At 33.3% G+C, this 23,451-nt stretch overlaps 1 protein-coding gene across 1 annotated transcript in view; it reads left to right on the forward strand.

The window, feature by feature from the left end:
• Ilk (integrin linked kinase) overlaps positions 1-23,451 on the forward strand; it is a 165,384-nt gene that overhangs the window by 49,921 nt on the left and 92,012 nt on the right. The window contains exons 5-6 of the mRNA XM_090406216.1: positions 6,691-6,771; positions 18,051-18,136. Coding sequence (XP_090262342.1) covers positions 6,691-6,771; positions 18,051-18,136 — 167 coding nt within the window. The remainder of the gene's footprint in view (positions 1-6,690; positions 6,772-18,050; positions 18,137-23,451) is intronic.

A 23,451-nucleotide genomic window follows, 5' to 3' on the forward strand; every position in this document is an offset into this window, starting at 1 on the left:
TTTGTGTGAACATGTTGCTCTCTAGCTTTTTATAACCAAATAGATGTTGCTCTCTTTAATTTTCTAACCAAATAGATAATAATAATAACAGGACTCTAGATTTGATGTAGTAAGGGTTTTTCCCACCAGAGGTCAGGACAATAGTTTTAATGGTTGACCAAATCAATGTAACTTTAGCATGCCATGTAGATTGTAGTGCAGCTTGTTTCTTTATATATATGTGTATACTCATTAAAATTATAGTAATGGAATTAACTCACGTAAAATATTATTTTTTACGTGAGTTAATTCCGTTATTATAATTTTAATTATTATGTCTACTCACAGTATTTCCTTACTGAAACGTGTATACTCCAGATGATGACCTTTCACATTAAGGTCATCATCTGTATACTCCAGATGATGACCTTAATGTGAAAGTTGAAACGTCAAGTAATTATTTTGGTTTATATTAAATTTAAATTTTACGCTAACACGGTAGTTGTTTCCATAATTTTTATTAAGTAAGAAGTTTTCATTATTGTATCAGATAACATCTGAATCAGGGGTGGTTTCCTTGCAAAATGCTCTATTATGAAACTCATAGGAACAATTCTGTAGGTGTTAAATTTCATTATCTCACTTTTTTTATATGTGAATCCCACCCACGAATGTAAGTCTAGCATACATTTTACAGGGGAAAGTCAGTAAGTTACAAACAAAAGCAGAACAAATGAATTGGAAGTGAATGGATTTCAGTATGCATCACTAGATAGCAGCACAAACCAGGATGATGACAGTATATATAGTAGATGTGCATGCATATGTTGTGTAGCTGTTTTCAGTAGTATGAAATCGTGACTGTGCTTGAGGAGTGTATAGCTGTGAACATTTTGCTGTTTGTTTCTGTTGGGCAAAAGACGTTCATAAATAGATTTATCCTGTTTATGGTGAGAAATGTTTATGTACAGCAGTTCACAACTGAGTCTATAAATTTTCACAGGGATGTCAACATGTCACAATATGGATCAAAATCCTGTTGAGATTTCAGTAGAAGTCACTGTGAGGTGGATAACAATAGACAGCATATCAAGTGCAGTAGGTTGTTTTCATAGTTGGTCTAGCCTACAGCATGATTGTTTAAATTTTTGGAAAGTATGCAGAGTAAGTTTACAGAATGAACATCCACTGTGCTCATTTTGTGAACCAGGCCCATTCATGAATGGGCCTGGCCTTGCAACATTCCACTATACAGATGAAGGAAGACATGTTAAACAGGATTTTTACAGAGGATGAATTCTGGGTTCACTTGCAAGCAAGAAGTTCAAGGTTATGCTATTAGTGGAAAAGCTTATGCTTATGGCCTTTAGGGATTCCAGAGAAGTACTGCTGGCCAGTTTTCAGAAAATGTGAATGCCACATCATATTGTGAAATTTTATTTAAACTTCAGGATGCAATTCATCAAGAAATATCCAGGCCTACTGACAGCAGAAGTGTTGCTCCTGTATGACAATGCGAGACCTCATACAGCTACAGGAGCCCTGGAAAGCATTTAAAAACTTCAGTGGAAACCCCTTTAACATCCACCTTATAGCCTGACCTTGCTGAACTGACTTACACTTGTTTGGCCTGCTGAAACAGCACATTTGTGGCAAACATTTACCTGATGATCAGGAGTTGAAAATGAGGTGCAGAGTTGGCTGAGACAAACAAGAGAATTCTAGTGATGCTGGTTTTGTAGAACTGTTAAAGCGATGGGACAAGTGCATAAATTTTGAATGGAATTATGTAAAGAAATAAATATTTTTCCAAGGTTCATATTTCACTTTTTTTTAATAACCATTTCTAACTTACTAACTTTCATCTCTTAGTAGTGGCAGACAATAAAGATTATACAATCATTGATGATTGTTTAAATTTCATGAAGCAAGGAGAAGCTTATAATTTTGAATCTTTTTACAATTAAAACAATCAAAGTAAACAAACAAAAAAAAATGCTCAACCAGTCTTGAAACAAAGTTAAGATGATTTTAAGAAGAAAAAAATTATTAATTATTACACTGCAAAATATGTATCCATGTGATCATTTGATGATATTCTTTGTCAAGGATTTTATGATTGTTTACATCCAGCAAAGTTTAAAATTATAGAATTAAAGTTTTGATTGTTGGCATTTTCATAATTTTCTTGATGATTAGCATAATTTCTGGAAGTTTACAAAGGGTCAAATAGTTTTTTTTTAACAAAAAAAAAAAAAGTGAAAAAGTGTGTGTGTTAAGATTTAGAGCATGCTTTATGAAAATTCAGTCTGTTTTTAGCTTTACATAGGTATATTATTTTGTTTTGCTCAACAAATATAGTAGAAATCTTAGATACCAAATTTCATTAATTTCAATCAAACTGAAGCATAGTGCAACTGGAAGAACTGGATGTTGTGCCTTTCAATTATAGTCCCGCTGAGAGGAATCTTTGTTAGGCCTGTTTAGCCTTATGAAAGTTGCATATGCATCCATAGCACTAAGCTTCTGAAGAAAGCCTTCTTGGTTGGAATGTAGTCGCCACCTATTATAACTTTTTCTAATCCTTTCTTTAACTGATTCCCAAGTTAATTGATTTCTGGCACAGACAAGTAGGTTTTTTTCTCCTAGAAGCTCGGGTGTTTTTCATCTTGTAAACTCAAGGAAATAGACTGTAGAGCCCATACTATTTCAGTCAATAAATATATTGGTTAGGGTCCATGAGATAGCAGTAGTTGTCTGCCTTCTCTTCACCAGATGCTGCTTATAATTAGTGATAGACTTGGGCAAGCTATCTTGATTGACAAGAACAAGGTGGAGATTGAACTGCCTTCTCAGTCTCCCAAAAGTAAGATGGGACTAAACAGCTTATCCTACTCCCCCCCCCCCTGTATTAGAATAAAAGGTGTTAGCTGATTTATTTATTTATTTTATCCATCAAGTTACTGTGTAATCATAAATATTAGTTCAAGTTGTTTTACAAATAAAAATGATCTGACTGAAACTGAAATTTAGATATTCTTAGATATTCTTGTTCACACGTTAAGTATCAAATTTTATTAAATTGCTGTTCTTTCCAAAGAAGAGTTACTTTACCATGTAATTTTTTGTTGTTGTCCCTGTGGTCTCAATAAAATAAAAATTGAGATGGCCAAAAATATTTATAAGGATTATAGATGCCAAATTTCAGTAAAATCTGCAAATCCGGATAACTGATTAGCAAACAAAATGAATAGGTTCTTGTTCATTTTACAAAACATATCTAAAATGCTAGGATTTATATTAATAAACTTTTGCTGGAGAGTGTTTTTTTTTTAGCTAGGTGAGTGGTATTATAACAGACACAAAATTTTGAATCTGTTTGTAAAATAAATTACTCATCTGGCAAAAAAACAACTATATTTTCAGATCCAAATAATATTCATAGTTGCTTTTAAGTTGATAATTATAACTCTTTCCTTATTTATTTCATTTTATTTTATTTTTTTGTTATTTTTATTGTTAAATTTAATTTCCATTCCTGTGCTGGAAATGCTCCAGAAAAACTATATTGTCTTCTTCTCATCTTCCATAAAATGAAAATTAGAGTAGCAGAGCCAGCTGGTGCTGTGAACATTAAAGTTTCCAAGGAAAATAACCTTACTATTAGGAAAGTTGGATTGAAGAATATTGACTTTTAAGGAAAGGAAATGGAAAAGTTCAGATTGGTTGGTGGCATTAGGAGAGCAGCAGAGAAAGTAAATGAATTTGATAGGATGGGGTATAGAGATTTTCAGTCAGAGAAGGTAAAAATTGGGAGATTCCACGTTGAGTACTCTTTGACATATTATGTTGGCACCAACAAAACATATGCATAAATCCCACCTTTGGGGTGAAAGAAGCCAAAGAGTGTGTAACTGGGAAAGCTGCAGTGAGTAGTGCTTGGGGAGAGTTGAAATTTGGGTTTCTGTCAGGGAAAAGTAAGTGGGATTTTGTAGATTGGAGAAGGAAATGGACATCATTGAGGTTTAAATGGAGGATACGTATATTGGTTTAGTGTATTAGGAAGATTCTGCACGGTTGATAGCATAGATCATGTACTTTCCCTCTCCAGTGATAAAGTTAGAGTTTCTGTGCTGGCTGGTGGTAAGAATAGATTTTCTCATTAGTACTCATTTTTTTTATAATTGTCCATGCATCATCTCCACTTGGTCATTCTTCTTCCAGTTGTTGCTATAATTTTCTATTTTGTTCTTGCTGCATAAGATTTGTCCAGGCTTGTATACATGATGTGGTAGCACTTGATTCACATTATAACTGATTTTCTTGCTAGTACAAGGGTGGTCTGAAAAGTTCTCAGCCTAATAATGAAAAAACAAATTTATAATTTCAAAATTATTTTTATTTTTCAACATAATCTCCCAAAAGATTAATACATTTATTCCAGCAATGTTCCAGTGCCATTAATCCCCATCCCTGTAGTGGTTTTCAGTAAGATCTGCAAAATACCCCTTTGCAGCTGCAATCACTTCTTGATTTGAAGAAAAACGCTGACCATAGGAAGAGTTTTAGTTTTGTGGGAAGAATCAGAGGGAGCCAAATCTGGGGAATAGAGTGGATGTTACAACAATTCATAGTGTAGATCCTTTAATTTTCCCATTGCCAAAACACTTTGTGGGCAGGTGAATTGTCCTGATGAAAGATGCTTTTTTTCTTCTGCAAACCAGGTCTTTTCTCATGCATTTTTTTGTCTATCTGGTTAAAAGATCGGAATAATATTCCTCGGTTATTGTTTTACCCTTTTCAAGATAATTAATAAACAAAATGCCTTTAGTATCCCAAAACACCGATGCCATGACCTTTCCTGCTGATGGAACTGAGTTTGTCTTCTTTGGCACTGAACAGCCGGCTTCTGTCCACTGTTTTGACTACTATTTGGATTCTGGTCTGTAATGGTGAATCCAAGTCTCATCCATAGTAATAAATTGACTCACAAAATCAGTTTTATTCTTGTTAAAATGCTGCAAGCACTTTTCAGAGATTTTCATGCAAATGCGTTTTTGATCTGCTGTGAGTAACCGTGGCACCCATCTTGTGCAAAGCTTTTTCATTTGCAATTCTTCATGCAAAATATATCCTACACGTTCTTTTGAAATGTCTATAGTCTCAGCAATTTCATGTACTTTGACTCGTCGGTCATCCAATACCATATTGTGCACTTGATCAATGATTTTTGGTGTTGTTATACTTTTTGGATGTCCTTCATGTGGATCATCTTCAAGGCTCGTATGGCCGTGTTTAAACTCGGCAGCCCATTTCTTAATTGTCGAAAATGAAGGAGAAGAGTGCCCATAAACGTTTATGAACTTCAAATGAATATCTTTTGCGTTAAATCTTCTTTTACAAAGAATTTTGTAACTGCATGATACTCAATTTCATCCATTTCAAGGGATACAGACAACACTTTTGCTTCAGACAGCTGTATACAACAAACTACTTGCAATTTCACATGGATGCTTATGTCAGATGTACCAACATAGAAAAAAAAAAAGATCTTGCCGATAGTCTTGCCATCTATGGTTGAGGCTGAGAACTTTTCAAACCACCCTCGTATATCAGAATCAACTTTGACTAGGCACAGTAGATTCATTCTGTCACTCCAAGTGTTCGTGGGGCCCAAACCATTGACACCTGATGATTTTCCCCAAGGTCAAATTCACATTGTTCAGTGAGCTTACAGATGTCATTGTTTAGTATCGTGTCTCTTTTGGAATGATAGTTCAATACAGTGACATTGTATTTTTTATTCTCTGCCTCTGTAGTTTCTCGGACTGACATGGCAATAAGGTTGTGAAGTTTGCCTGCATTTTCAGCGATAGGCACTCTAATGACATTGATTGGGAATCTCTTCTATCATCAAAAAAAAGTATCATCAAGTGTAATTGGGTGCTGCTCTAAGCTGTCCATGTGCTTCCTGAGATTTAGAAACTGTTTAACAAAAGGGAGGCACAGGGGAAAAAAAAATGGCTGGCTGAGGTTGGTCAAGAGTTTTACCACTGATTGGTTAGTTTTTGCACAATTAGTGCATGTTGACTGACAACAAAAATCGCTCTGAAGGTTCTTTTCCTTGTCTGTAATCTCCAACTTGCAGCTATGTCACTTCTGAACTTCAGCTGGCCTGTCGGAGTTGGCAAGATTTGTAGCACTCTGTCGTACTTGCTTTGGCCACTGTTAAAATAGAAAAAAATCTTTTTGTTGAAAAGCTCACAGTACTTACAGTTGGTATTAAGTTCTTCAGTTCCTTTACATCTATTTCTGCACTGTCCTTTAGGATGTAAATTAGGTAAAAATCACTTTAAATAATGATTAAATTAGAGAGCACAAAATCTAACCACCACAGTCTGGAGTGCCACACAGCAGATCAATGTACATACAAATACCTAAAATTGATGTTATGAGATGTTACACAGCAGCACAGATTAACAATGAAGTACATGCGTGACATTGCAACATGATATGCACTTCAATGATTCCATTAACATCATTTTGTTTTAAAAATCATTGTGCTGCTGTGTTTTGAAATTGATATTTAACTTTATTTGAAATTATGCCATAGTTCATAGGAAACTAGTTGAATGAATAAATATTTTTTTACACTCATACTTATAAATTAGTTATACCAGAATCATTACAAGTTTTTTCACATTTCCTTAGAATTAGCTGTACAGTTGGGTCAGGACTTAAAAAAGATCCCATATAAAGATCAGAGCTGGATGGGAACAAAGACAAGAACTAGTGAGTGATAAATCATTTATAAAAATACATGATGATTATATTATAGTAACCTTCAAGTACTAGCATATATTTTTCCTTCGTTGTTAAACTTATTGTTCAGCATTCATTATGGAAACATTTATGGGGACTGCTACTTAGAATAACTTAAAATAATTCCATGTGAATTTGTACGCATTTCGTTAAAAAGTTAAGGAAATGTGCACAAATTCACATGGAGAACACAACATGATAATAAGCAAAGTCTTATTCTCTAGATTATTGTTAACAGTAATATTCTCACAGTGGTTCAGGATGCAGGAGATTCAAAATAGAGAGTCATCGTTTAGTTTTAAGCAAAATAAAAATGAATATCATATTAAAAAGAAAAATATGTAAAAAAAAAAAAAAATCAAAGTTAATAAACTTTGAGGTATACTCAAAACATATTGGAGGATGGAGTGGGGAGAAGGAAATCTGAAACATGAAACAGGGAGATTCATTGACAAAATTGAAAGCGTTCATTGATTCAGCCAGAGAGGCATGTGGTGAACTTGTTTACAAAAATTCAAACTTCATTTTGGATTGAGGATAGTATTGGAAAAGAAGATATTGTGTCCACAGTTTATGGCAGGTATGTCAATATTGCTGGCCTGGTTGGCCTAGTGGTTAGTGTATCCGCTCTCCAGCCAAACGGCTGCGGATTTGAATTCCGCCGTGGGAATGGTTTGTGATTGTCTGTGAAAATATTAGTGATGGTAGTATGCAATAGATGGCGTTGGTGTAAATGATGCAGTTCGCTGTAGTTGGTGGATGTGGAAAGTTGTAGAGTAGGTGCCCTTCCTCGGTGAGTCTTTGGACTCCTTGGAAGTGTCTGTAATAATAATATATGCCCCAAAGGAACACAGAAAAAAATGAGAAACCTAATCCATGCACAAAAATAACTGAACAGAAGCATGGAAAAGTTTGGTAAGAAGATTAAATATTTGATGCTATGCTGACAAAACATTCTGGTGAGCTATTGAAAAAAACAAAGAAATTGAGGAAAGAGTAGTGTAGAAAGAATCAGATTAAAAAAAAAAAATGAAGTTAATCTGATGTCTGGAGTTATTATTTTTCTAGCATCTCAGTAGTCAAACTCATTGTGAGTGATCAGTTCTAACTCATTGTGTGTGATCAGTTCATCATTGTCAATTCCTGATATATATCCTCACAACATGTACAGGATATTATGATAGCACTACATGAAGAGTTTACATCATTACTGACTTCTTATTAATGATTTTCTTCCAAACTAATGTGATATCTAAATTAAAAATGCCAAGAATTTCTTGTTTAATCCTCCATCAAAGTGTAAGCAAACAAAGTTTGTATGTGGAGTATCATCATCATCACTAGACTACTTGTATATAGAGGCTAGTGACTTCGCATTAACTGCTTTAGTATCCCATTATGCAAAGCACACACCCTTTCAGATGTGTATAATGGATTATGGGAAGGGGCCACAACCCAGACTAATTTCAACATTTATTGAGGTCTCATCAGTGTGATAATCTAGAGTATTTTGTTAATACGGTGTTACATCTTTTCACTACTTGTATATGAGATGTATATGACTTCTGCATTACTTCAACATTGATGTTTTTTCTGGGTCTGCCTCTGATGAGACCTCAATAAAGGAACTTGTCTAGATAATGGCTCTTCTCATAATGACAGCATTATATACTACTGAAAGGCTGCTTTTCATTATGGGATATTAAGGCAATCAATGTGAAGTCCCTAGTCTCTATATACAAGTACAATAGTCCTGACGATACTTCGCATGCGAACTTTGTTTGCTTGCACTTGGATAAAGGATTAAACCAACAGTGTTGGTTTAATCCTTTTCTGTTGGTTCTTGGCATCTTTAATTTATAACCAAGTGAAAAAGCTTTCAATAACCTTTTAACTGTTGAGATTCCAGTGTTGTCAGATCTTATAACTTGGTCTTCTAAGCACTAGTTATATCAATCTGGCTAGATCTTGGTGTTTTTCTGGGTCTTTTTCCTGCCATCTTGGCATAAAATACATGCTTTAGTAATCTTTTCTTTCCAATTCTGTTTAAATGACCATGCCACCTGAGATTTGCTGTGCTCTCATACATTCCTGAATGCTGACAATGTTGCTATCTGTTCACTTCCCTAATCTTTCTTAGAACTTTCATATTTGTAATCTTCAGTCTTTGATTAAGTGTTTTATTTCTAATCCAGCTCTCATATCCAATAAGTTAACTGGTTTGAACACTGTCTTGTATACAACTAGTTTAGTGTTTTGAGTAGTTTCTCTCTTATTATGGGGGAGGGGGGGATTGAAAATTTCTGATAAACACCTAGAACAAAAATGATATTAACTGATATAACCATAAGAAAGAACATATCTTAAAACCCTTTAACTCCCATGTTTTATCAAATGGTAATAATTTGTTCTTTTTCTTTTAGAATATATAAGAAATGTCAGAGGTTTTGAAGAAATTCAAAGACACAGTTTTTTGCCTAATTTTTCATGCTGCAAGAAAAGTCCACAACTGCGATCCACCAAACTTTGTGTGAGACTTTAGGGGACTGTGCTCCAGCATATCCAACAGTTGCCAGATGGGTAGCCAAGTTTAAAATTGGGCATCCTAAGACTACAGATGCCCCCAGGTCATGAACACCTTCCACAGCAATCCCACCTGAAAACATCGTTGCAGTCATGATCCTTAATGTAGATGAATACCAGCCAAAAACATTGCACAGATTCTGCAGATATCCAGGGAATGAGTTGGGGTCATTATTCACCAACATCTGGACATGCAGAAGCTTTCAGTGAAGTGGGTCCCCAACATGCAAATTTTTTGGCTCATTTAATTGTTGATGAAACATGGCTTCAACACTATAACCCAGAGACCAAACAACAGTCATTGGAGTGGAAACACAAACGTTCTCCGTGACCAAAAAAAGTTCCGAAACCCAAAGTCAGCAGGGAAAGTTCTTGCCATTATCTTTTGGGATGTGGATGGTGTAATCCTTACCAAGTACCTCAAAAAAAAAGTGAAACTGTTACAGCATCAGTTTATTCAACAGCTCTGCAGATTGAAGGAGGTAATGAAGGAAAAATGACATGGGAAACTGAGCAGAGGCATGTTGTTTTTTGGACAATACACCTACTCACACTGCTCATGAAACCCAACAGACAAAACACAACTTGGGCTTTTAATATCTGCCTCACACACCTTATTTGCCAGACTTGGCCCCATCTGACTTTCCTATTCCCAGATTTAAAGAAACACTTGAAAGTAACAAAAATTACCACAGGTGATGAAGTCATATCTGCAGCTGAGGACTGGTTTGTGCACCAAGGGAAATGTGCACTCCTCAGAGGATTGCAAATGAAGCAGCATCGTTGTAACAAGTATATAGCACTGTTGGAAATGTGTAGAATAATGTGTAAGTTACATGGTTCTTCCTCAATTCCTTCATGGTGATTATCTTTTCAGAATACCCTTGTATATATATATATATGGATATTCAGTTGCCTTCCTTCCATACCAGCTTTTGCTTATTCTGTTGTCTATTTTCATATTTAATTTCCATCTTCATTAAAAATTCTCCCTAAATAACTGATATGTTTTACTAGATTTAAAAGTTTTCCTTCCACAGTAGATGATGTTTTCAGTATTCCTGCTTATTTTCATAGTTTCTTTTTATTGCTGATTTTCGTATCAAAATCTGATATTACACAAGGTAATCAATTTAAGTTGCAAATCCTGCAGACTTGTACTGGATTTCTTTAACAGTATAACATCTGCATAAAGTAAAGAACCTGAATGTAATATTCCCTATTTTGAAACCAGGTCTTGCATCACTTTTCTTCATAATGCAATCCATGTAGATGTATAACAGTGGAGATAATGTGCACTCTTGTGTTACAACTGATTTAACGTTAAACTATCTTCCTCTACTCCTTTCAATTCTAACTGCTGACTGAAAACTCAGATATAGATATGAATATAGATATATAGAGCCATAGATAGTATATATATGTACTATGCATTGCTCAATATAATGTCCCATTTACACCTTATAATTGTATTGTTTTGAACAGCTTTTCTCTTGGCATCTTGTCATACCTCTTTCAGATCTATAAAACTTTAAAAACTGTCTTGTTATTATAAGACTATTACACTTTTTTATAAAATCTTTATCAAGTAGCTTTATTTTTATCCTCCTACATGTTTCGCCAATCTGTTTCTATTGGCATCCTCAGGGAATACAAATCAGTAAGCACAAAATGAAGGTTACAGACTAGGTTATAACCGATGGTTCTAAATCATACAAAAAATTGGTATTGTGCGTGACAATGTGCGTGTCTCGTTAACGTGATTTATTCGTGATGACTCATGACGTAATTGTTATGAAAGTTCATTTCTTTGATGTTTAATGATCTGATAAAAGTTTTCCAAATTTCTGGTAAAATTAGACCTTGATTCTTGTTTAGGTTTTCAGTTTTACGGGCGACTGTAGCTGCTTCTTTAAAGTTTCTTGAATGGTAGTTATCTTCTATGTATGGCATAAGGCTCTTATCCCACTCAATGTGATGGTTAGTAGAGGCAAAGTGGCATGAAAGGCCTGAAATGTCTTGTTTGTTATTTGAAAATTTGGTACAGATATGTAGATGACATCTTTATCATTTGGGATCATACAAAAGAAGAACTAATGAATTACCTCAACAAAATCAATAGTTTCCACAATACCATCAAATTCACATTAGAAATGGAAAAAGATAAAAAACTGCCATTCCTTGACATTTTAATAAAGAAACAATCCAATAATAGTATCAACCTATCTGTATACAGAAAACCTACAAATACTGGACATTACCTCCATTTCAACTCAGCTCATCACATAGCTCAGAAACTTAGCATTATCCATAGTCTCAAGAAAAAAGCTATACAGTATACGACAGACAAGGATGACCTACTAACGGAATTAATCACAATATCCAGAGAACTTTCTTTAAATGGTTACCCTAAAAGACTCTATAACAAGATTCTATTTACTGATATACCACATCGACAACGTGATGACGTCCAATACATCAGTACAGTTACAATTCCTTTTGTCAACAACCTTTCCAAAAAATTAGCTAACCTTTTAAAACCATACAAGATCAGAGTGGCATTCAAACCAATCAATACTATTCGGAAATTTTTAAGATCACCGAAAGATCCTCACCCATTCTACAAATACTCTGGAGTATATAATATTCCTTGCTCATGTGGTATTAGTTACGTAGGTCAGACATCTAGAAGCTTCGAAACGAGAAAGAAAGAACACATAGGATATGTCAGAAATAACAGACAAGACATTTCATGCCACTTTGCCTCTACTAACCATCACATTGAGTGGGATAAGAGCCTTATGCCATACATAGAAGATAACTACCATTCAAGAAACTTTAAAGAAGCAGCTACAGTCGCCCGTAAAACTGAAAACCTAAACAAGAATCAAGGTCTAATTTTACCAGAAATTTGGAAAACTTTTATCAGATCATTAAACATCAAAGAAATGAACTTTCATAACAATTACGTCATGAGTCATCACGAATAAATCACGTTAACGAGACACGCACATTGTCACGCACAATACCAATTTTTTGTATGATTTAGAACCATCGGTTATAACCTAGTCTGTAACCTTCATTTTGTGCTTACTGATTTGTATTCCCTGAGGATGCCAATAGAAACAGATTGGCGAAACATGTAGGAGGATAAAAATAAAGCTACTTTACTACTAGTCTGTAACCTTCATTTTGTGCTTACTGATTTGTATTCCTTGAGGATGCCAATAGAAACAGATTGGCGAAACATGTAGGAGGATAAAAATAAAGCTACTTGATAAAGATTTTATAAAAAAGTGTAATAGTCTTATGAATAATTGTCAAGAAAAAATTCAACATACTGTCTTGTTATATTCCCATAATATCTCAACTGTTGTCATAAAGTGAAAATCTGATCCTAACAAGGTGTATTTGTCTGTATGAACACTGCTTGTTCTTTAAGTCGTTTCCCACACACACTCACACAATTTTTCTTAGTCTTTTCTCAGATATGCTTCCATAAATCTTTCCAGGAACACTGAGTAGCGAAAATCCCTATGTAATTCTCACCTTGTGTTATTTCCTTTTTCACAGATGAGTACTATGAGAGTTCTTCTGCATTCATCTGGAAATCAGACCTTTAACTAGTCCTTCTGAATTATGCAGTGTGACAATATCAGTGGTCAAATATCAAATGCTCCAGCTGCCTTTCCATATTTCAGGATTTTGATAACTTTTTTTCTATCTCATGTATTGATGTGTACTTCTGATTGCATTTTTCATGAATATTTTCTACCACTGTTCATGGGATGATAACCAATGGACCTAGGGCATGCCAGGAAAAAGCTCCCCAGACCTGTTGAACCCCACATGTGCAACCAGGGGATAGGGCTGATGGCCAGGTTCAAATATGAACCTGGCTATCAGCACGGTGCAGCAGGAAATTGGACTCATCACTCCAGACGACCTTCTTCCATCTGTCAAGGATCCATTGCCGACATACCTTGGCCCATGAGAGGAGTTGTTTGCGATGCTTGGCAGTCATCATTGGTTCCCTTGTTGGTCTCCGGCTGTGGAACCCCAGGCGAAGCAAGGTATGGTGGATCTGGAAATGGGTTGAACTATCCCACTGTTACACTGGTGGGTGAGCTGTGTGACTGTTACACGTCGGTACTGAGATACCAGTCATGCCACCCAACGCTCACCACTAGGATCAACCACAAGTGGCTGACTTCTTGTTTTATTTACTAATCTTTCAAAGTAACTAATCCAGACCTCTTGAACATCTTTATCTTCAGTTTTATTGTTGCTTTTATCACCTCTGATTCCTTATAGAGTACTCTTTCCTCCATTTCTAAGCATTTTTATTAGAACATTTTGTCATCTTGATACTGATCTTCTATGTTCTTACCAGTCTTCCCATGACTTTTGTTTAGTACTTTTACATATTGTTCCACTTACTTGCATTTTCTCTGTATTTGATCAGGGCATATACTGACTTACTTACCAGGAACTCTTCATATGCTTTCCTTGATTACCTTTTTGACCTTTTGAGTCTATCATGAAGTTCTGATTTTTCTATCTTTGCAAACAACCACTTCACGTGCCTCTCTGGATAAAGCAATCATCATTTTCTTTAGTATCTGCTACTAAATTTCCAAGGTTTTGTTCTTATTTTCAAATTCATTTTTTAAAAAAATTAATGTATGTATTTGAGTCTACAATTCACCTCTGAAAGCTTCTTGACTGATTCTTTTCAGTATAATAATCAACTTTTCCTGCCTAACAACTAAATGGTAATCACTTCCTATTTCAAATCCTCTATGTTCTTGTATCCTGAACCACTGTAAAGACATTTCTGATGACAATAACATAGTCAATGAGATTTTTATTATTTCTTGTGTTTTTTCTCCATACTTGTGCACATCTTTATGCACAGATTTGCTTCTTAAAAGGTAGTGACTAGTCTATGTCCTGAACAGAAATTTAGCAGGTACTTACCATTATTATTAACTTTGCTCTTTTTGATCCAAATTTTCTCAAAACATTTTTCTATATCTCTTAATCATTTCCTACTCTGCTGTTTAGATATCCAACAAGGGCCAGCTTTTTCTTTATGTCTAGTGCCTTTTCTAATGTCTTAAAAATTCCTCTACTTTTTCCTTAGTAGAACTTTCTGTGGGACCATAGGCACAAATAAGTCTCATTATCCAATTTCCCCATTCTGATGTTTGCCCACGTCACTTGCCTGTTTTAGTGATCTGCATACTTATCAATAAAGTGATGGGTGCATTGGACAAGGATGGATGCATAGTAGTATATTTAGACTTTATAAAGGCTTTTCATAGACTGCCACATGATAAGTTGATAATTAGAGTAGATCATCATCATGTGTATCAAGAATTTAGGCCTAGAATGGCCTGTTCCGGCCTTAGAAGTCATCGTTTAAGAGGACGTCCTAGTTTTCTTTTTCCTAATGGCTTGTACTTTAAGGCTTGTCTTGGTAATCTTTCTGTTTTCATTCTTTGAACACGTTCCATCCATTTATGTTTATATTTTATAATTTTTTCTATTACTGGTTCTTGGTTTAATTCTTTCATAATTTCTTCATTTCTTTTGTGATCAAATAGGGTATACTTTGCAATTTTTCTCATAAACTTCATTTCTGTTGTTGTTAATCTTTGTTTGTCTTTTTGTTTTATTGTCCAGATTTCGCTTCCATACATTAAGACTGGTAGGGCTAATGTATTGTATACTTTTAGTCTGGTTTGTTTTTGAGCTAGGTTTGGTTTAAATATAGAGTTAATTACACCTGTTATTTTTAAATATTTTGCAGTTTTTACGTTTATATCTTTTTCATTTTCATATGTGATCATACATTCTAGGTAGTTAAATGAATTCACCTGTTCTAAGATCTTGTTATCTATTACTATTTTAGTTCTTGCTGGATCTTGTCCTTTAAAGGCCATAGTTTTTGATTTTTCTGTTGATATTATCATACCATAATCTTTGGATATCTCATTTAGATCTAAAATAGCTTTCTCTAAGTTATCTTCAGAATTTGTAATTATTGTTTGGTCGTCGGCAAAGAGGAGAGTGTTTAAGTTTACTGTAGGAGAAAGTTTAATTCCTTGATGTAAATTTTTATTCCATTTTATTATAATTTCATTTAAGTAGATATTGAAAAGAATTGCTGAGATGGGACATACCTGTCGGACCTCTTGGTTTATCTCTCTCGTATATGATAGCTCGTGATTTAATCTTATTTGTATTTGATTATTTTCATATATACTTGTGATAGCTTTTAGGATATTATTTGGTATTTGTCTTTCTTTTAATATGTTAAATAATGTTTCTTTTAACTTTGTCAAATGCTTTTTCAAAGTCAATAAATGTAATATGTCTTTCTAAATTGTATTCTCTTCTCTTCTCTATTATTAATTTTAGGCAAAAGACCGGGTCTATACATGATCATCCTTTTCTAAATCCATTCTGTACTTCTAAAATAAAGTTTTCGGAATATTTCATTAGTTCGTTATTTAAGATTCTGCTATATATTTTGTAACAGGAATTTAGTATACTAATACCTCTATAGTTTTTAGGGTCATCTCTATTACCTTTTTTAAAGATAGGAATCACAATTGCTTTTTTCCATTCTATTTGGGGGATACCAGTTGAATAAATTTTATTTAAAAATAAGTCTTTCTTTGAATCTTGTTCCTGCATATTTTAATCTTCTCCAGGTGATTTTCTGTTTCTTGTTTCTTTCAGGCTGATTCTTCTTTAGTTATTTCCTTCTCATTTTCATTAATTGTTTGCCAGTTGTCTTTTTTAAAATATTTGTCTGTCCACAATTCTGTGTAGTAATTTAGAAATTACTACACCGAATTGAAATTAGAAATTCTTCTCATTTCAATTTGGTGTTTAATTTTATGTTTTCTTTGGTATCTGCATTTAAGTGTTTCAAAATCTTACATACATTTAGTCTTATTTTATATAAATCATGTTCTAAATTAGAAACAAATTTGTTCCATGATTCTCTGTCTTTTTCTGACTTCTGTTTTAGCTATGGCTCTTATTCTTTTATATTCTATTTCATCTTCTAATCTTTTACTGCTTAACCATTTGTGATAGGCTTCTTTTTTCTTTTTGATTATTTCTTTGACTGTATCATCCCAGATCTTCAGTTTTTTCCTTTTATTGAATTTTTTGATCTTTCCTAAGCTTTCATTTGCTGCTGCATTTAGTATCATTTTTATATTAAGCCATTCTATTTCTATTTCTTCATTTTGTTTTATTTTATCTAGATATTGGTTAATTCTTTGTTCATATAACCATTGTACATTTGTGTCATTCAATAGTCTAGTTTTATAAACAAATGTTTCAATTTTTCTTTTTGTTCTTGTTACTTGTAGCCATTTAGGTGGTAATCTTAATTTTATTTTAACAAGGAAGTTATTAGTATAGAGTTATTAGTAATTAGTAATTAGAGCAGATGGAGTTGAATATTAGATTAGTGCATTGAATTGAACACTGGCTATCTGATAAGTATCGGCAAGTTGTGTATGGGGAGCAATAGCCCAAAAGAGGAAAGACATTAGTGGTGTGCCTCAAGGGTCTGTTTTAGGGCCATCGCTGTTTAACTTGTACGTTAATGATATTGTGGAAAATTTGAATGTTTTGCAGATGATACATACGTGCCGAGAACTCTGAGGAGTAGAGCAGATGATATAATGCTTTACAAGAAGACTTGAATAGACAGAGTGAATGGGCATTGGAGTGGAATTGTCAGTTCAGTGTTGCAAAATGTAAGTTTTATGATTCAAAACAAAGATGGTATGTGGAGAATATATTGGAGGAAATAGATCTCGGGGTGTGGTGGAAGGGGATCTAAAATTTTGGAGGACACTAAAATTGTGAGGACAGCACAACAAATTCTGGCAGTAATGCAGAGGGTGCTGACTTATAGAAGGAGATTATGGTTCCACTGTCTAAGGTCTTGATTAAACCACATATGAACTAATCTGTACAGATTTGGCCACCTGGTTTTTAAAAGGATGAAGAGATATTGGAAAGATCCATCCTGAGGCAATTAACTAAGGTAGTTTCTGGCTCTGGAATGTTGAGTATGAAGAAAGATTGAGAAGATGCAGTTTACAGATCTTAGTGGATCAATGCTAATGGAGATTTTCATGGAATGGGGGGAAAACATGAGGTCATCCCTGAGAGCCATATAAAGAATATGTGGAGCAAAGTAGTGGAAAGCAGTTTTTTTTGCATGGAGAGCGGTGAAAGATTGGAATGCATTACCTGATAGCATGGTGTCTGTAGAGAATGATGCAAATGTGTTTAAGGTATGGTGTGATGACTTGTGTGTGTGTGTGTGTGTGACAGTGACCTGTGACTCTTTAACTCCATGGAGATCTGAAGATGATGATAATAGTATCAATGATATTCTTCTTTTCAACCATATTTTATCTTTGTAGGCAGAGGTTTACGGTTCAACTCATTTATGTATAATGAGCCTTCATTCTTATCCTGTTAGCTATATATTAGTTTCAAATGAATAAACATGGAAGTTATTATTAGAATAATTCATGTCTGACTTAAAATAATGGATGTGTTTTTCCTCCTCCAAACAGTTATCTTTGCATGTTAATCTTACAACATTTTGTTTGTCTTGACAGGAGATGCAACTTTATCTCGTCATTCTGGTATCAATATTAGTGAATTAGATTTTCAATTGAAAATGGCTACTTCACCTTCTGGGGATGTAAGAATTTTTTTTGGTTCTTAATTTATTAGTTTTTTTTGTTGTTTTTTATTAATTTAAAAAAAAAACATGCATGGAATGTTCAGAAGTTGATTGACTTATTTAGAGTGTTAATTTTCGTTTCTGACTGTTCAGCACGATTGGTTATTTTATTTTATTTTTATTTTTTGTATGTGCCTCCTACCCACGAAAGGTTGTAAACTTATAGTACAATAGTATCATGGTTGGGTTAAAAGATTTTTTGTATTTTTTATTTATTTTATTTTTTTTAATTGTTTATTTATTATATAATCTAGAAACTGCTCTAGTGATGAAACAAATATGCAACTTTTTGAATAGTTTCATGTTGAGCAATGAAATTCATCTCATACATGTAAACATTCACAAATATTCTGCTCATGGTGGAATTTGAACCTGCAGCCTATTGGTTGGAGAGTTAGTATGTGACTAATTTGTCAACCTGGCTAACATTTGTTGTTCTGGTTGACCAAGTAGTCAAATATTAAATCTCCAGTTAAATTTGTATTACAGTGTGTATTACATACATAGAGAATAATTTATAAATAGTACTGTATAAATGCAGATGTTCCCTTATTGCTTAATTTTACTATATTACAATCCTATGAATTGTGCAGTGCTAACTGTTTGGGAAGTTTTTGTTTAATTATTTCTTCTGTCATATCAGTCCGCTATTTTAAAATTTACGGGAAGAATTTTTTTCTGTTATTCTAAATGGTTCTATTGCTCTCTTACCCAATTTGCCCTATCTTATTATCTAATAAATCTAAGTTTCCAACAGTTAATTTTTTGTGTGTTCTTTACTCTTTTTTGAACTTTTCTCTTTTTTTTTTTAGGCCATGGATATTGTAAAAATAATCATATTAAAAATTCTGAATATTTTTATGTATTAATTATGCTTGTTAGTTTTGTTTTCATACACGCAGTGTCTGCACTTGTGATGTGCTCGTTATGAAAATATTATATTAGAAGTAACATGTAAAGAAGTAAAAAAATGAATGTACTTACTAAACTGAATATTTGTGTTACTTATAAGAAAGTTTGTTGTGGTTTAAAAATGTTGAATTTTGTGTTTTGTGAAAGACTTTCTCTTAGCGCTAATGGATACAGCGAGTCAGCCATTTTATTGCAGTGCGTAGTTTCTGACTTTTGTTGAGTGCGCATGCTCCCGGAGAGGATTTGATGTGTGATTGACAGCTGACAAGGAAAGCGTTGCGTATCCAAGTAACGGTTGTAAACAAGAGAGCATTCGGAAGTTTTTAGAACACTGGCCGGTAAATATTCAAGTTGGAAGGAACTTGATTTTTTTTGTGTGTGGCAGTCGGAAGAAATTTTATAGTGTATTCCGAAAAAGGAATAGTGGAAATAATAGGTTTCAAGGAGGAATAAGTAATGAATAAAAGGAAATCTTGAAACTGTAAGTTTTTTTTTTAAAGTGGAAAAAGTTAAGACTGTCATTTAGTATTGTGAATGAAAGAAGAACTTGTTGCTTACATTCTAAAGTGAATGTTTTTCTTAGAGAAAATATTGATAAGGAAGTTCTATAAGTATTAAGGATGCTTGAAAGTGAATGTTTAGAAAATATATTGATTAAGAAGATTTATAGGTATTAAGGATGCATGATCTGATGAGTATTGCTACTAAAAGGAAACAAGATTTAGTCAAGAAGACTTTTATGTGTGTTACATTGATTGATGAAAAGGATCCTGAAAATGAAGTACAGAGCTGTATAACTTCTGAAAAAGAGCCTTAACAGAAAGAGAAAAAGACTATGAACATTTTTTTTGTGATTGTGAAAGAAAAAGTGTTTAGTCTTAAGAGTAAGTTTACATTTTTAAATAAGGCCTTGGATCCATATAATCTGTAGTTATAGTTATGTATTATTGCTAGAAGTGTATACATATTGCTTTAGTTTTATTAAATGTGTTTATTTTGTACTTGGTTTTGAGTCAATGATTAGTTGGATTCTGAAAGAGAGAGTTAAAGTCATTGCACCAATTGGAGTGAACTTTTGTGCAATACAATAACATATAGGGACACTCGGAGTCAAAAAAAAAATAATTGTTAGTAAAAGAGATTTATATAATAAATCACCTCATAAGTATATAGTATAATTATTAACAAAGGCACAGCCGGTAGGCTAAATAGTTAATAATATATATATATATATATAGAAAAAGAGGGAAAATATAAAGTATAAAAAATAACGATGGCGCAGTCGACAGGATTGGTTATGACTAAACTATTTTAGAATCCAAAAGGCAAATCTTGACTCAAAAAAAAAAAAATAAATAAAATAAAATAAAATAAAATAAATGGCTACAGAAAATAGTAATATTAGTAGTAAAGTTCCTTCAGTTAATGATGAAGAATTTTTTAGGTTAATAAATCCAACCTTAGTAATACCTTCTTTCTCAGGTGATAGTAGTGAAAGCATAGAAACATTTTTTAGGTATGCAGAAAAAATTAAAGATTTAGGAAAAAGGTCAGATTTTCACTTGTTAATTATACTTCGTAATAAATTGTTGGGAAAAGCCAAAACATTCTTAAACACATCTCCTTTACTAAGAGATACTGACAATTATGCAACCTTTAAAAGTTTGCTAATATCGGAATTTTCAAATGTAAGAGAATTAGGGCCTAACATTTGGAAGATTCAGCAGTGTATCCAAGGTAATAAGGAATCTGTTTCTGAATATTATCATAGATTGTGGAGCATTGCTCATGGATTTAATATTTCATCTGAAGAGAGATCCTCTTTAGAATGGTTGTTCTTTAATCAATTTAGGCTTGGTCTTAAGGATAATTTAAAAGAAACAGCATATAAGAAAAAAGTTAGAAATCTTGAACAATGTTTTGAACTTGTTAAAGAAAAGGAAGAAAGATTTAGAGATATTTTTCATTCCTCATGCAATAAGCAAATAAATTCTTTTCAGCATAATCAAACTCATTCTCCTAGCATTGTGGGTACAGATAAAATGAGAGAAGAAAAGCTTCAAAAAAGTAAAGTTGCAAATAAAAGGAAAAAGTCTAAGGAAACTTCTGTGAATTTTACTAAAGATATTCCAGAATCTGATTCCAGGGTAAAATTACATGATTTGGAAAAATATGAGGAACTGAAAACATTTATGAGTGAAGAAATAGAAAGACAACAGAGACCCATAGTACAAGGAGAGGAACTTCTGTTTAAGATGATGTCGGATTTAACAATATCCAAAAATCTTACAGATAATCAATCTTTCTCTTGTAAATCTGATGACATTAACAGGAATAAAGCATCTCATAGAAGATACATTCCAAAATGTTTTAGATGCAATAAACAGGGTCATTTTGCTAAAGATTGTTATGTTAGAGATAGATCTTGTTTTTAAAATAAGAAATCAGAGAATAAAAGTAAATCTGGAATTAGTTATTATTCCAATATCATACTGGCAAGGACAGAAATGTCAAATTATTCACTAAACATGGGTAAAGCCAAAGACAGCTCTAACCATAAAAGAAAGTTTGATGTAGCATTAGCTCCTTATGCTAATGAAAGAAATCCTTTGACAGTTTTACAAGGATTTATTGAAGATGTACCTTGTGAAATCTTACTTGACACAGGTGCACATATTTCACTCGTTTCTTATAGCTTATTTAACAAAATTAAATCTCTAATTCCAAATGATATTGCAGTTTTAAGCAATCCAATTAAATTAAAAGGAATATTTGAATCTGAAATTTCAGCTTATAAGCAAATCAATGTCTTTATTTCAATTCCTTGTTTTCCATTGAAAGTTTCTCATCCATTAATTGTTCTTCCAGAATCTTCAAATCCAAATGTACAAATAATATTTGGAATTGATTTTCTGAAACGTCATGGGTTTGTGTGTAATTTTGTTGATAATACAGTATCATTGTGTGGAATAGAATGCTGTTTGGACAGGAAATCAGGTGACAGTGGAAAATTAGAGCAGTCTCCTGAAGTTTTTCTAGATACTAATGATAATGATCAAGTATTTAATATTGAGACTCTAAAGAATAAGGAACCTAGTTCACAAATTTGGGAAAAGGATAAGATTGTCCAAGCTCAGAAGGATGATCCCATACTAAAAACTATTTATGAAGCAGTATTGAAAGGTGAAACTCAGCTAGATACATTTTTGAATCTGGAAAACTTGTATTTAGATAAAGATGGGTTACTCTTATCTAGACAAATGGAAGATGGAAAGTTGAAGGTGAAAATATTGGCACCAACTGAAATGATTCCTTGGATTATGTATACTTTCCATGATTCTGACTTAGCAGGACACCAAGGGTTTTCTAGAACTTTGGAAAGAATAAAGGATCGTTACATCTGGAAAGGTATGAAGAGTGATATACTCAAGTATGTCAAATCATGCCATAAGTGCCAAATAAGATCCCCTTTTAGAGGAAAAGCTCCTTTACAACCATTTCCAATTCCAACTAGACCATTTCAAGCTGTTGCTATTGATGTAGTAGGTCCACTATCAATTACTAAAAAAGGAAATAGGTATATTCTAGTAATCATAGACATGCTAACTAGATTTCCTGAAGCAGTATCAATGAAAGACCAATCTGCAAAAATTATTGCAAGAAAGTTTTTGAATATGATAGTTTGTAGATATGGAACTCCTCAGACCTTACTTTCAGATCAAGGAGCAAATTTCACATCTGAACTATTGTTACAGTTATGTAAATTACTTAATGTTAAGAAGATTTTTACAACACCTTATCATCCGCAGTGTAATGGTATGTGTGAAAGACTGAATAGAAACATAAAGCAAATACTTTCAAATTACCTATATCTTACAAAGCTGATATCAGAAACTATCATAATTATTCAAAAAGCTAACATTATGAATGTAGATTTTTCCTTTATGGCTGTATGGGATGTGGTTCTTTTTACAAAGAGAGCATATCGAAGATAGTATCCCATTATCTAGTGTCCTATTGAATGTGAATCCCACAAGTCTTCTCTTTCTCGATACTTTAATAATCCCTACTTCTACAGGCGGTATTAAATTTTCTGTTCATAGAAACTTTCCTTCACTGACAGATTCCTCTGTCTGCTCACCTTCATACCATCAACCATCACTGAAGACAGATATCATCAAAATATTTATACAGGGAGCCCACAAAATCTCTTCTGATTCTCATCTGTTAGAAGAATTATATATATATGGATATAATGGATAACTACTAATGAATATAATGAAACTACCATCTAGAAAATTATTGATAGATATCACTCCTCAACTAGATAACAATCCAATGTAAAAAGAGTTGCCATATCA

The sequence above is a fragment of the Typopeltis vanoorti genome, chromosome 16 (assembly GCF_054136105.1).
Source record: "Typopeltis vanoorti isolate ZY-2024b chromosome 16, IOZ_Tvanoo_1.0, whole genome shotgun sequence".
Lineage (NCBI taxonomy): Eukaryota > Metazoa > Arthropoda > Arachnida > Uropygi > Thelyphonidae > Typopeltis > Typopeltis vanoorti.